The 16,316-nt window shown below is 34.7% G+C and overlaps 2 protein-coding genes across 3 annotated transcripts in view; one reads left to right on the plus strand and one right to left on the minus strand.

Moving 5' to 3' along the window:
* Sbf (SET domain binding factor) overlaps positions 1-16,316 on the plus strand; it is an 82,837-nt gene that overhangs the window by 59,297 nt on the left and 7,224 nt on the right. The window contains exons 17-21 of the mRNA XM_072538081.1: positions 4,921-5,359; positions 7,745-8,148; positions 8,364-8,511; positions 9,205-9,414; positions 9,482-9,632. Coding sequence (XP_072394182.1) covers positions 4,921-5,359; positions 7,745-8,148; positions 8,364-8,511; positions 9,205-9,414; positions 9,482-9,632 — 1,352 coding nt within the window. The remainder of the gene's footprint in view (positions 1-4,920; positions 5,360-7,744; positions 8,149-8,363; positions 8,512-9,204; positions 9,415-9,481; positions 9,633-16,316) is intronic.
* Positions 14,999-16,316, minus strand: part of Cog3 (conserved oligomeric Golgi complex subunit 3) — an 87,943-nt gene continuing 86,625 nt past the window's right edge. Inside the window, exon 6 of one of the 2 annotated variants that reach the window (XR_011951438.1) lies at positions 14,999-15,337. The gene's annotated coding sequence lies outside the window, so the exon portion shown is untranslated. The remainder of the gene's footprint in view (positions 15,338-16,316) is intronic. The other variant, XR_011951439.1, reaches the window with a different exon arrangement.

Below are 16,316 nucleotides of genomic sequence, written 5' to 3' on the forward strand. Positions count from 1 at the left end.
TTTACAAGAGATAAATAGTACTAAATCTACAGACGAAAGTAATCAGGTATGTATTAGATTTTTATTTTGGTAAATTGTAATAAAATTTACTATACGTAAGTAATTATATTTTTATTATCTGTTCTAGTATGGTGATACGAATAGTATTGTTGAAGACAGTGACGACAGCATCGCATATAAAAATCACGTACCGCCGGCCGATTATGATGGGAATGTCCCTTTAATGTCTAGTAATTCAGAGGTAGACAGTGACGACAACATTGTAAATGTGAATTTAAAGGAAAATATTAAGTGATTCTGAAAACTGGGGAAAAAATATCAAGAAGAGAAAACGAAATTTGGAAGAAGAGTATATCAAGGTAGCAAATAAGAAAATTAAAAAAAGAAAAATGTTAACTTCATGTAACGATAAGTGCCGACTGAAATGTGCAACTAAAATATCTGAAGATCAACGTAGAAATATTTTTAAAGCTTACTGGCAATTGGGTTCAATTGACAGGCAAAGAGGCTTCATGGCTTCATTAATGCACATACATATTTCTGAAATAACGCCAGTATACAGAACTACAAAAGAAGGTAGTAATAGATCTAAAAATCTAAAATATACTTTCAGAGTCGAAGATAAAGAAGTATTCAAGTATGTAAAACTTTCTTCAAGAATACATTAGCCATCAACAATATTTACACTATTTTTACAACAACTAAAAAGAAAGATAAGCAAGGCTGTTTATTAACTGATCAACAAGGAATACATGGGAAACAAAAAAGGATCAAAGAAGAAGTACTTCAAGCAATAAGAGACCACATCAATTAATTTCCGAGGAAGAAATCACATTACTGCCGAGAGCGGACAAACAAAGAATATCTAGATGGAAGTCTGAACATTTCTACTATGTATCGCCTTTACGCGGAAAGCTGTACATTAAATAATAAACAGATTGCCAAAATTTCTATGTATTCAAAAATATTGAATACGGAGACTAACATCGTTTCTCACATTCTCAAAAAAGACCAATGCAGTTTATGCACTAGTTACACAAATGGAAAAGATGAACAGAAAAATGAACTGAGAAGCAAATATGAAGCGCATTTAAGTGAGAAAGATTTAAGCCTACAAGAAAAGATTCAAGATTTGCAATCAGCTGAAAACGTTCAAGTGTTGTGTTTTGATCTTCGAGCTGTTCTCCCTACTCCTTGTTGTGAAATTAGTAGTTTCTATTATAAACGGAGACTGTCTAGTTACAACTTCAGCGTGTTTGACATAAAATCAAAAATTGGATACCGCTTTTTCTGGCATGAAGGAATTGCAAAGAGGGGGGCCAATGAAATTGGTAGCTGTATATATAATGTTTTGAAAAGTGAAGCATGCAAAGGAGAACGTGCCATTTTCTACTCTGATAACTCTTCTTCTACGGCACTACAGCCCAAAATGAGCCTTGGCCTCCTTTATTTTTTGCCTCCACCCTTGTCTGTCTGTGTCTGCTCTTCTCCATACACGGACTCCTAAAAGTGCTTGTGCGTCGCTGCTTACTGTGTCTTCCCAGCGCTTTCTTGGCTTTCCAACTGGTCTCTTTCCCTGCATTCTGGCGTTCAGTGCTCGTTTTGGTAGCCTATCCTCTCCCATTCGTATCACATGTCCGGCCCATTGCAATCTTTGTATTCTAATGAAGTCTGACAGGGGTGTTTCCTTATACAGTTGATAGAGCTCGTTGTTATATCGAATTCTGAAGATTCCGTTTTCCCTCACAGGTCCTAGTATTCTCCTCAGTACTTTTCTTTCGAATGTGTCGAGTTTGTTTTTGGATGTTTCTTTCAGGACCCATGCTTCGCTGCCATAACATGCTATTGGCCGAATTAAAGTTTTATAGATTCTCATCTTTGTATTTCGGTGGACACTTTTAGACCGAAATATATGGGAGAGGGCAAAATAAGCTTTGTTTGCCTGCGTTATCCTTTTTCGTATTTCTCCATCCTCTGCTCCATCGGCATATATTTCTACTCCCAGGTATGTAAACTTTCCAACCGTTTCAATGTCATCTTCATGCATAATGTTTTGTGGGATTATATTTCTTCTCGTCTGTACCATTATTTTTGTTTTTTCTGTGTTAATTTCCAGACCTAGCCTTTTCGTTTGTGTTTTTAACTCTGCGTATGCTTCCTGTGCTCCTGTTGATGTTCTACTCATAATATTAATATCATCGGCGTAGGCAGCCAGTTGAACCGTTTTATTGGTCAGTAGGTTTTCTCGTCCAGTTTGCATTTGCCTAACCGCATACTCCAGTGCTAGGTTAAACAATGTTGGTGCCAGCCCATCTCCCTGCTTTAGTCCCTGCGAGATTTTGAAAAAGTCTGTCCGGTTGTTTTGTATTCGTACACATGCCTGAGTTTCATCCATTGTGGCTTTAATGAGTCTAATCAGCTTATGTGGTATTGCTAATTCTGCCAATATATAGTATAGTCTGTCCCTTTTGACTGAATCGTATGCCTGTTTGAAGTCTACAAACACGTTGTGAACATCAATGTCGTGTTCCCACGATTTGCTCAAGACCTGCTTGACTGTAAATATTTGATCCATTGTCGATCTTCCCCGTCTGAAGCCCGTCTGATATTCTCCAATAATATTTTCTGCTAGTGGTTGGAGTCGCTGGTTTATAATATACTTGAGGACTTTATACGCTGTACATAGTAGAGAAATTCCACGGTAGTTTTTGCACTGGAGTTTGTCTCCTTTTTTATAGATTGGGCATACTATACTTTTCTTCCATTCGTCGGGTATTTTCTCTTCTTGCCATATTTCTTTGATAAGCGCGTGGATATGACTTGATAGGTGGTTGCCACCTACCTTATACAGTTCTGCTGGAATCTCGTCAACTCCCGGGGCTTTATTGTTTTTCTGGGCCTTAATAGCTTCGAGAACTTCCTCTATGGTTGGAGCTTCTATTTCAACTTCGTTCTCTTCTACATGGTTCGTACCCATTTCATCTTCCATATCTACTTGTGTTCCAAGTAGGGTCTGAAAATAATGCTTCCAGGTTTCTGTGACTTTCTGTTGGTCACTGATTATTTGCCCACTTTCATCTTTGCATAGGCTTGTTTGAGGTTTATATCCACTTTTTATCTTTTTTAGGTATTCGTAAGCTCCTCTAGTTTCGTTTTTTTTTGAAATTTTGTTCCATTTCTTCTATTTGTCCATTTTCATAAGCTCTCTTTTTGTTTCTGCATATCTTGTCTGCTTTCCGTCTTGCGACTTCAAATGATGTTCGTCTTTCCCGTGTTCTTCTTGTTATGTACATTTTGTGCGCTTCGTTTCTTTCTTCTATCGCTTGCCTGCACTCGTCATCAAACCATGTTCCTCTTTTCTTCTTTTTCTTGTTTCCCACGGTGGACGCTGCTGCTGTCAGCACTGCTGTTTTGATATTATTCCATTTGCTCTCTATGGAGTGCAGTTCTTGTGTCCTTAGCTCATTTGTGACTTCTTGCTCGAACTTCTCTCTACATTCCTGAGTCTTCAGTTTTTCCAGGTCTAGTTTGTTTGTTCTTTGTTGTCTTTCGTTTCTTTCTCTGTTAACTCTGCACCTAAATTTGGTTTGCAGTAAAAGATGGTCTGATCCACAGCATGCTCCTCGTCGTGTTCTCACATCAGAGATACTACTGGCTGCCCTTTTGTCTATCATCACATGGTCAATTTGATTGGTTGTGGTTCCATCTGGTGAGATCCACGTCATTTTGTGTATGTCTTTATGTGGGAAGCATGTGGAGCTTATGACCATGTTTTTACTGGTGGCAAAATTTATCAAAAACTCCCCATTCTCGCTTGTTTCATTGTGCAGTGAGTGTTTTCCTGTTGTGCCATAGAACTGCGGTTCCTTGCCTATTTTGATAGGCACTCTGATAACTGCGCAGGGCAAAATAAAAATAAATTTTTGGTTTGTATGTACCTGTTCTGTGTGATGCATGTCAACAAAATCAAGACAATTACACACACATTTTTAGAGAAAGTTCACACACAAAATGAAGGTGTGCATGCATCCCACCATAGAAAGAGAGAAAAAGCGTGTTATTAAAAGTTGTCCAATTTACGTCCCTGCACAATGGGCAAGTATACTCAAATCAGCAAAAAAAACTGGGATTTCCTACAATGTGAATGAAATTTGCACTCAAGATTTTTGTGATTTAAAGTCACTAAGTAGCGAAATGGGTAAAAATTTCAGTAAAAATACAGAAAAAGAAAAAGTTAAGTATTTGGAATCACTTAAACATTATCAAAATAGAAAAAATGCACCCGATTATAATTTTTTATAAAACTTCTTATGCACAAGATACTTTCAAAACTATTGACATCAAACTAAATAATAAAGAACTTAGGAACCAAGGACAAAATAAGGAAATCCAGCTAAAACCAGCCTTCAAAAAAGCCCTTCAATCGATAAAAATAAAAAGAAAGATCTACTGGATCTTTGTAAGGAAAATGCTATTAGATAAGTTTATTGGTCATTTTACCAACATTTACCGGAAAAAGATGGAGTAGAGGAGGGGCCTGAGTCCGACTCTAAATAATTTGTATTTATTTAATTTTGGTTCAAATTAAAAGTTTAATTTTCTAACAAGTTAATTTTATTTCAAATCCTATAGTCACCAGACTTAATGTCGTAATTAAAGAAAAAAGTTTAGTTTAATAGTGTAACAATGTCACTAAAGTTTAAGTTAGTTTAAACAAATATTATCTAAATATTTTCATGCACTAAACTGTTCTACAGTCCTATAAAACTGAATTACTTATTTTCGTTCATAAAAAATGAAAATTGAAAAAATATATAGAATATAAAATACGAAATTTCGTTTTCTTAAATATTCTAATTTTATACTTGTTACGTTATTGAGGTGATGTATCGATATGTAAAGTTAATCGGTTTTTTGTAGGTTAATTGAAAATTCCGAATGGTTACAACAGATCCAGAACATTATGCAACTTTCTGGAGCTGTAGTAGACCTCCTAGACCTTCAAGGTTCTTCGGTAGCAATTTGTCTAGAAGAAGGATGTGATATAACCGCACAAGTCTCATCGATAGCTCAAATTTGTTTAGATCCTCAATATCGCACAATGGAAGGTTTCCGGGTATTGGTCGAAAAAGAATGGATAGGTTTCGGACATAGATTTAGTCATAGAAGTAATTTAAATGCCAATTCCCAAACTGGTGGATTTGCGCCGACGTTTCTTCAGTTCCTCGATGTCGTTCATCAGATCCAAAAGCAGTATCCGTTGGCTTTTGAATTTAGTGATTATTATTTAAAGTTTCTCGCCTACCACTCAGTATCTTGTAGATTTAGAACTTTCCTTTTTGACTGTGAATTAGAACGGGTAAGATATGCACATTTCCATTTGTTATACACTAAAACAATTTTTTTCTATTTTGAAATATGTGTCTCGACTGCTAGTGGTCATTGACACAGGTACAATTTACATTTTTTTAATACTTTTACAATGGGGACAATATTAGCTACAATACACTTTTTGGAATACATTTTTTTTTAATTAAATTGTATAGCTTTGTGTTTCTTAAAAAGTTAATAATACATTTTTATAGTTGCTGCTGTTTGCGAGAAGAATGTCTTTTGGGTTGTTACCAAGATTGTATTTATTTCTGGCCGTTAGTTAGTGTTAACAGTCAAGAAGTACGTGTTTTACGGAGGTCGTGGTGTTGCAGTACTGGCACAAAATCTGATTGCTGAAATTCATTATGTGTCCATGTGTAAGGCGTGTGTGCCCTATTCTGAATCTCCCAGTAATAGATTTGTCTTTTCTTTTCATTGGTGGGAGCTGGTGGTAGAAAATGTTTTATTGGAGAACGCTTAACTTGGTATTGCTTATTTTCCAATGATCATTCCAAAGAACCATTATTTTTTGTTTGAGTGTTCTTTTTAGATCTGATGATGTTTGAATCTTTGTTTAGAGTTTAGAGTACAGGCTTATTTTGCTGCTAGATTGGCTTTTTAATTACCTTTGATACCAATATGTGATATGACCCACAAAATTCTTACTGTAATTCCATTAGTTTGAAGACGATTACATATACTCTGGATTTCTTGAACTATTGGGTGGATAGAATGTAAATTTCTTATGGAGTGCATCGATGATAAAGAGTAAGTATAGATTGCTATAGTTTTATTGTCTTTGAGTGGATTTTTCACAGCTTGTAGTATTCAAGTTGACAGTAGTTGTAGTTGTTGTAACAGCACCAAAACCTTTTTTCACTCTTAGATGCGTCTGAGTAAAGGATCTTATCGAAGTTGCATTGATGTAGTATTCATGGAATCTTTGTTTGATTGTGGAAGGTTATATTTCATTATTATATTCGGATAATTCGATATTAAGATTCGGAAGTTTGCATATCCATGGAGGAGTTTGAGTGACCCTGAAAGGGGTGGTGGACAACAGATTGATATTATCTAAATAAGGAATTAACATTTGTATAGTGGACGGTACCATTCTAGAATTATTAGTAACTGGTAACTGTCTATTACAGATGAGATTTCTTGTGGGGTTTGTGGGATTTACTGAAACTTTAGTGAAAAACAGTAGAAGTTGCTGTCGTTTTAGATGAACTGAAGGTTCGAAAGATTCTTTGTGAATGCTTTCCATCGGACTGGATCTGAATGCTCCTAGACAGAGTCGAAGAGAAGTATTTTGGACTATATTTAGTGAACATAGTAGTGATTTACTTGAGGACATGTAGAGGACACTATCGTCAAGTTTGGAGCAGATAAGAGCTCGGTATATTTTTAGTAGTGTTTCCTGATCGGCTCCCCAACTATAATGAGCTAGTGATTTAAAGAGATTCATTTTTTGAAGGCTGCCCTTAAGTTCTCGAATGTGTGGCCAGGAAAGTTTTTTATCAAAAATAATGCCGAGAAACTTTATTTGATCTACTACTTGAAGAAAATTTCCATTCAGAGAAATGGTTGGAGATTGCGTGTTTTGTATTCTGGTAAAATGAATAACTTTATACTTGGATAAGTTAAGGCCGGATTGACTGGCCCAGTTGTTTATCTTATTTACCATGTTCTGTAGTAAAGTGTTTGTGGTAGATGTGACCTTTCCATGCCAGAATAATATTATGTCGTCAGAATATATTCCACTTTGTACAGGATCATTTATGAAGGAACTTAAATCGTTTATACTAAGGAGAAATAGTGTGCTGCTTAGAACAGACCCTTGTGGGACACCGTTTTCGGTTGTATGATGTAAGGATGTTTTGCCGTTAGTAATTACTTTAAAGGATCGATCTGTGAAAAAGTTTGACTTAGTTTGTTTAGTATCACAGAAATCGGTATAGAGTCAAAAGCGCTTTCGATGTCAAGGTAGATTGCAATTATGTACTTCATTTTTGTTCGATAGCGCATGCACAATTTTGGATTGAAGAAATAGAAGATTGTCCATGGTGTATCGATTTGGTCTGAAGCCTGATTGAATTTGGTCGAGAATATTATTTTGTTCAAGGTACCAAAGTAATCTTTTACTAACCATTTTTTCTAGAAGTTTACATAATGTACAGGTGAGAGAGATTGGCATGAATGAGTTTAACGTGTTTGGAGATTGATCGCCTTTTTTGATAGGAATCGTTAGGGATTGTCTCCATAGTGATGGGAATTGTTGGGAAGACCAAATGTTGTTAAGCAGTCGAAAACAAATTTAAATCACTTTAAAATTATTATTTTTTGACAATATATTTTGTCTTATTTATAGGTTGAAAGTGGTGTTGCTGCAGTTGAAGATAAGCGCGGTTCCCTAACCTCTCATCATAAAAGTGTCGACACTGTTTCCGACGACGAGAACATCTATCCTGGCGGGAGAATTGCGTCTTCTTCTCAAGGGTGTAATTTAGGACAAAGCGTTTTTGATTATATTGACAAAAATCATGCTAGAAACCCAAGATTTTTCAACTTTATGTATACTCCAGATTTTGAACACCCGATTCTAAGACCACAGTCATATCTACCGTGTTTAGAAATTTGGAATTATTATTTGGACGAAGATTTGCGATATGGACCAAGTTATGATCCGGAAACTATTCAAATGGATTACCAACAAGAAGAAGAAGCTGAAGCAGCCGATGGAATTTCGCAATCTAGAAAAATTGTTTCTTTTGGGTAAGCCATATTTAGTTATTAAACGTGTGGAAAGTTTGTTTTATATTTAAATATTTGTTATTATAAAATAACTACGTATATAAAATAATAGAAGAATACCGAGCAGAATTTAGAAATAATATTTCAAGGCAGGACCAAAATTATTCACTGGAACAATATTAAATTCATTATAATATTAGTTACATATTAAATTAATCAAACATATATTTTTTTAGCTATGATAATGTCCACAAGTCAGTTCCAGATGCGTTTAGTCATCTTCTGGAAGAAATACATAAATTAGAATCAGAGTTGGGTCATTTACCACAAAAATGGAGGGTTTTGTGGGATAAACTTGAAATACCACTAACTGATTCTCTTACAGTAAGTATCATTTCTCTCAGACTCGCGAATAGTGTAAGTTGAATAGACCTGTTTTATGTTTCGGAGTACAAACAGTGAATCTGTATTTAGCAGAGGGTTGGCATCTGTATATTTGTGGCAGAATTCGGGTACCTCTAAAATTGCAATATCTTGTTCAGTAAATATGATGCAAAATATAGCTACTTCTATATAACTTACTCGATATTTTCTCGTCCGTTTTCTATTAAATTGGAAAATTCTCATCTTGCTTATGGCACTTCTAAATAGTTCGACCGAACCATTTCCGCAAATTTTGGAGTCTCTAGTGTCTTCTTCTGTCTGGCCCTCGCCTACTATCTATTTTTTCCTGGATAATTGATTGAAGTAGGCGGTACGTATCGTGTCTTAATATGTTGCCTAGATATTCAAGTTTTCTTTGTTTAAATGTGCTCAGTATTTGTGTTACTTTTTGAATTCCGTGTGTAATACCTGCAATTTGGTGACATGTGACGGTCCAAAATACGCTAATAATGTGTCGGTACAACCACATTTCCTCTAAAACTAGTCATAGTTTGTTCGACATAGTTCACAAAAAATTGGGCATTTTGAGGCGTACCCTCTCTTGAAAAAATAATTACCTGTTTTTTTTTAAACCTGTGCGACTAAACATCACCATAATACGTTAACTGTACTTACATGAATATTTATTTTCAGCGCCATGCTTCCTTTAGCACTGCCCTAGTAAGATCCCATGGTAGATTAGTTCATAAAAGATCTACTTTGGAAATACTAATGAGAGGTAAAATGGTTGGAGCAACAGAGAGCTCCCTTATTTATTCTCATCCGCACAGATTTGAACGGTACAATTGCACAACTCCGACGTACTGCGATTTTTGCTCAAATTTGCTTTGGGGTCCCGTTAAGGTACGTAATCACTAAAGCGGTGTACCTATCATTCGTTTTGACAAATACATTTTTGTTTTATTTGTAGACTGGTATGCGATGTATCGACTGTGGCTATAGTTGTCACGAAAAATGCATGGAGAGTGTTCCTAAAAACTGTACCAAATATAAGTCCGTTGCCGATAGCACGACGTCGCACACTCCGGGAAATACGGGTGACAGCGCTTCTGTTAGTTCAGGTATGTAAATAAGATATTTGTGGTTTTAGAAACGTACATTCTTACAGTCCATCTAATTTAAAAACCGTTGCACGTCATCGGCGTCATAGCCCGTGACGTCACATGATACCAACACGAAATATTTAGGCGGTAGGTGTGTTCTTTTTTAGAATCACTTTGCCGAGTACACTGGCATTACAGCCACTAGACATATTTTATTATATACGCGTAGAACTAATATTTAAAGATTTCTATTAATGTTAACTTAAACAAATAGACAACAATATGTTTCATTTAATTTGTATAAATTCATTATAAAGCATTTTCATGAAGAACATTTGCTCGGAACACACTGTAACTGTAATCGAACGAAGGTGAAATTTTGGCATAAATTGGTAACACTTATTTGACAGTTGCGGTGTTGACACTTTTTGTACTTTATTATTTTAAATTTTAAAGTGAATACCTCTTGTTCTATATTTTTACCTATTTAATAAAATCTGTGCTTTTTAGAACAAAATTAGTGTGTTTTATTTCAAAAATGTCACGTAAGAATTTAAATAGTCGTTGTAAAGAGTATAATAATAATTATGTGACCTATTTGATTTAAAATGGATTCAGGATTTTTTCTTCGATCTCTGACGTAGATAATGATGTGCAACGGTTTGTAAATTAGATGGACTGTATTTAATTTTGACAAATAAGTAATATTGTGATTATTCAAATATGATGGATACTTTTGGACATATTTTCACTAATGTTTGGATGTTTACTTTTATTCTTTTCGCTCTCCCTCCATTGCATTGTGCATCCTTTCTTCCTCATATATATCATACTTATCATTTGTCACAACACATCAATTCCTTCCTCTCCTGGAGCCTTCCAAACCTCCACGGGTATTTCTTCTGCCTACCAGTCATACTAAAACCTTGACAACCTCCTCTCTCGTTATCCCCGGTATTATATTCTCATTTGGGCCCCTTATCCTTTGTCTCTTCTCTGATGTTCTTCATTTAGTAACTTTCTAAAGTACTCTTAATATATTTCCTTTATTTTAACATCTGTTCTGCACACTCAATCTGCCCCACGCGAGCCAAGCTCTTTGATGACTTGTCCCTTACTTAAGCAATGCTGGAGAGCCTTTGCGTCTTTTCGGATGTTTCTAACTCTTCATACAGCTTTGCAGACGATTGTTTCTTAGCAATAGCTACAGCTCGCTTTGCTACCTTCTAAGTATCCGTATCTGCCCCTGTTTTAGACATCCCATACCTCTTTCTATCCTTTTTCTTATCTTTAACATTCTTTTTCACTTCATCGTTCTAGCATTAAGTTTCTTTGTCCATAGGAGGCCTTTTACCAGATGTTTTTCCTAATACTTCTTCTCCCACTAGTATCAAAACTTTGCTGTTGGCTTCACACCAATTATTTACCGTATATGTTCCTCCAAACTCTTCCAGCACTTTACTCTTGAAGACTTTGGCGAAATCCTTATCCTACTGCTTTAACAGGGGCGGTTTCTCCATTGGTTCACTTGTGCAGTGAATACCCAATAAAATTTCATTAAAATACAGTTTTTTAAAATCTCATAAATAGTATAGTATTATTCAAATATATATATTTTTAAATCTTATACCATAGTATCATTAAAATATAACTTTATTTATTAATCAAATTTATTTGCACTACGAGGCTGGATGAACGTGCCAAGTACGGAATTAAAATTGGACCCAGACAGTAGACAGTAACCCATTAGTTAGAAAGAGAGATCTTAAAATCCGCGAGACCAGCGATTCGCCTATTTAAAACAGTGAGGATTTGTGCATTGCACAAAGAGACCGGAGCGTTTCGATTCACAGTTTGGTATTTTCTGTTGTGGGATTTAGTTACATCTTAAATACAATATTAGTAGTTTTAGAAAGGAGCCTTATTTAGTGGAGTTTATAACAGAAAACGTAAATAGCTTTGAAGATGATAAAAAAGAATGGACCACCTCGGCCGGAGATAAACTTGGTACAAGAATGTGCCATAAGAAACAAAAAGTTTAAACATTGTTTTAAAGTTGAACAATACAGAAAAACTTCATGGTTGTGCGGGAGTGATAAACTACATTCTTTGTTTTGTTTTCCATGTTCGGTGTTTTCAAGGAATGAAACTATTCCTTCGGAGCAGTAGCGCACCTAGAATTTGCCTCTGGGGGGGGGGGGCTTTGGTTGGTCACCAAAATTTTTTTTATGGTGTTACCTCCATTTTGAGTCGTTAAAATGTGTAAGTAACAGTGTCGGAATAGGGTCCTGGGGGGGTTTAACCCTAAAACCCCCCTCGGTGCGCCACTGCTTCGGAGTGGACAAAAACGGGCGTCCGGGATTTATCTCACTTATCAACAAAAATTAAAAAACACGGCTCTTCCCAAATTCCTTTAAAAAATGAATTGCAACTCTCGGATATTGGCAATATTGATGTTAACCAATTATTAGATTCTGGCTATCGAAAATCAATAAAAGACTTTTACGACCAAGTTAAAAAAATCGTTACATTTTGTCCAGTCTTATCGATTGTGTAAAATTTTGTGGCGTATTCGAAATAGCTTTGCGGGGACATGACGAGTCATCAGAAAGCTTAAATACAGGAACATACAGAGCCTCATTGATTTTGTAACAGAAATCGATATGGCTGTGATACAACATTTCCAGGGAAATAATGTTTTTAAAGATACGTCAAAATCAGTTCAAAATAATACATTGGATGCTAATGTAACTGTTTGCCAGAAAAAGATGAAAAAACAGGTTTCAGAGGAACGGTTTGTATTCCTTCAGTGTGATGAAACTATTGATGTTTCTACCAATCAGCAGCTTTACGAACGTTTTCGGAAATTTTTAGAACCAGTTTCAGATAGTACCAGTGATATAGCCACCGAAATTAGAAAAGACTTATAACTGCTTAATATTTCCGTAACTCAGTTAGTAGGTCAAAGCTATGATGGAGGGGCTGTAATGTCAGGAATGGAAGGTGACGTTGTTGAAACTATTAATTTACTATTACAGAAAAGTGTTCGTATTCATGCAAATGTAGCCAACTGTTCGTATTCATACAAATGTAGTTTTTGCCAATTTGCATGCATTTACGCCTTTTTTTTTCAAGAGTAGTAAAAATAACTAGCATGCTAGACGACATAGTGAAAAAAAAAATAGTTCCGACAGCACCAGCAACAAGATGGAATTTTAACACACGAACTGTCAGAACAATTTTTGAAAACAAAGAGCTTCTAAAAAAATGTCTAGAGAGTATATTAGAGAGCAGTAAGAATGATTTTACCACAATAAACCAAGCAGAGGCGTTGCTTGGATATTTAAATAATGCAATTTTCTTCCATGGCCTACATTTTTCACTCAAATAATGCCCCATTGTGAAAACCTTTTTAAAAAATTTCAAATCCATTTAAAATATTCGTAACTTAGATCATCATTACCATCGAAGAAGCGCTCACAGTCAGTATCATATTCTGCACAAATAAAGCTAATTAGGCCAAAGAGGGGTTTCATTTTACAGAACATCTTTTGTCTAAAAACTTTTTTTTCTGAAAAATTCAACGAATATGAAAAAGACTTTCCTACCGATTTTGATATCTACGCGATGATTACGCGAACCTATAACTTTTTTTAGAAAGAAAAACTTAGTGAATTGTGTGTTATTTATGACAAACGGGAAGTGTGTTGACAATTTTACAACCTCTTATCGATAGAGACCTGAACGAATGTTTTAGTGAAACATTTTCTACATTGAAAAGGATGAAATCTTTACTGATAAATACAATGCAGCACAACAGATTAAATTCAGTTGCTTTGTTAAGCATAGAAAAGGAATTGATTTCCACAATTGCAGACTTTAATAATGCTCGTGTTATCGATGAAATCAAAGAATGGATGTTTTGTATAAATAAAATGAATAAATACTGGTAATGGTAATAATTATTTTAGGATAGCACTAATGATGGAATAGTTATTCCGAAAACATTCTGTGATGTAGCCCAATAAGGTGTTTATATTAATATAACTTTTATAAAGGAATTTTTTAAATAAAAATTTTTGTGATTCATGGTATACAGCCAACTAAAGGAATTCAGTTTCCTTGTGGAAATAATATCAAATTTAGACGAAAAAGGGCGAGGCATTGTTTATTCAGCGTTTCTACAATTACATGCCTTAATTGAACACCCTTTTTAAATTACCACGAGCCGCCCCTGTGCTTAATTAATAGTCTTAGTTCAACTTTTTGTTGGACGTTTTAACCAGTAACTATTAACGTGATTGTTCATTGAAAATTATTAATTAAAAGATATTGATACCATTCATATTAAAATAAACTAGATAACTATGGTAGATCGCTGTGGTAAAAGAGAACAACGTCTTTTCAAATGAAATATAGATTGAGAGGGGCGTCAGGCAGGGCTGTGTCCTGTCTCCTACTTTGTTCAATTTGTATTCAGAGGAAATAATCCAGGAAGCACTAGAAGAACTAACTATGGGAATAAAAGTTAATGGCCGACCAATGAATAATATACGGTTTGCCGACGACACTATTTTATTAGCGGAATGTCTTGAGGATTTACAACAAATGGTTGACAGAGTTGTAGAAGTCAGTGAAGAAAACGGACTGTCCCTAAACACAAAAAGACACAATTTATGGTAATTACAAAAGCCCAACAGCGCCAAGAAAACATAACAATACATGGAGAACATGTTAAAAAAGTTGGAAAATATAAATATCTGGGTACAATAATTAACGAAAATAATGAGTACACAGAATAGATTAAGGCAAGAATAGGACAGGCAAGAAATTCTTTCAACAAACTGAAAAAAGTACTCTGCAGCAGGGACATTTCAATTTCTTTAAAGATAAAGCTTATGAGATGCTACGTGTTCTCCGTATTATTTTATGGGTTGGAGGCTTGGACATTAAAGAAAGATGTTTCGGACAGATTAGAAGCCTTCGAGTTATGGGCCTACAGAAGGATATTAAGAATAAGTTGGGTGGATAGAATCACGAATGTCGAGGTGTTGAGAAGAATGGGAAAAGATAAAGAGGTTTTAAATACAATTAAAGTCAGAAAACTGCAATATCTGGGACATGTTATGAGCGGTGAGCGTTATATCTTATTGCAATTAATAATGCAAGGAAGAATACAGGGTAGAAGGAGTCGCGGAAGAAGACGCATCTCCTGGTTAAACAATTTGAGAGCTTGAACTGCACTTCTGATGGTTGCCTACCTTCTTAGAGGAGATGGCACATGAAGAAGAAAAGAAGATAACTATGTCTTATTGGTATTTTGAGAGGTAAATATTTTTATAATTCGTGAAAACGACTTTTTAACATATGAAACCTATATTTTTACATAATAACATATATAAACAAAACAATAATTTTTATATGTATAAAACTTTTGACAAAGAACATTGATACTTTCTATTACATTAAAATAATTTTACAAGTATATAAATATACAATACTTTTAATAAACTATACTTTTATTTACTATGTCGAATAAACAGAACAGAATACTGATACTATGGGTAAAATAAAAATTTATAAATTTTGAGAAATGCAGAATGTTATTTTGATTAGAATTTGTTTTCTTCTTAGTAAATCATCAACTTTTCTGTACTTTTGGCGCAGTAATTTTCAAATTACCATGATTATCAGTCTTACCGAGGGGTTTCGATTTTAACCATCTGAAAAAAAAAACAAGAGGAATGAGTCGATATTATATAAAACAATTTTGTGTTGTGTAATGTAAAAATTGAGTTTCTGTTTATTCTGCGCAGTTATAATCATACAAAATACAATAGGTTATCAATTTAGAATATATACGAAACCGAAGACGTCAATAATAAATAACCCTTTAAAAAATAAACTTTTAATAAGTAAGGAGACTGTTTAATAAATGTCTCAGGAGAAGAAACATCTATAAGCTCGATACATAAAAAAAGATAACAAATAACATTGCCAGAATTATCGTGAGATTAGTGTGACGAGATCAATAGGAAGAATATATGGAAATGTAATTAAAGTAAGTATCGACAAAGACCTGGAAGGAATTGAAGAACAGAGTGGTTTCCGAGCTAGAAGATCCTGACTTAATAATATGTTCTCAATTAGACAAAAAATTGAAAAGTGGCTAGAAAAGAACCTAAATACCCATCTTGTTTTTGTTGACTTAGAGAAAGCTTATGATAATGACAATGTGCACGTAATAAAACTAAAATTTGAAGCTTTAAAAATTAGCAATTAAATCAAGTATATGTGAAAGCTACTTATATATCTGAAAATAACATAACAGTGGTAAAAGTGGGCACATGGACATCAGAATTTTTCAGAGTGAATTAAGGATTGAGACAGGGTTGCTAATTATCTCAACTCTATTTAAAATATACATTCAGGAGGCACTAGATACCTGGCGCAGGAAGTGTTACAGAAGGGTTATAGAGATGGAGCAAGACACTCTTATCTTGACTAGCTAGACTTATCGTTTCCACAAGCATTAAAAACATCTATATGACACTAATTTACCGGTATCGGACTTTATCGTCCTTCGTTCGATAACACAAAACTGACAGCTAACAAAAACTGGAAAACTTGACTAGCTAAAATTTCACTTAACTCTTGTAATAAGCAAATACTTCCCCTGCCACATATCGACCTCTTGATTAA

This window comes from Diabrotica undecimpunctata, chromosome 7, assembly GCF_040954645.1.
Source record: "Diabrotica undecimpunctata isolate CICGRU chromosome 7, icDiaUnde3, whole genome shotgun sequence".
Classification (NCBI taxonomy): domain Eukaryota; kingdom Metazoa; phylum Arthropoda; class Insecta; order Coleoptera; family Chrysomelidae; genus Diabrotica; species Diabrotica undecimpunctata.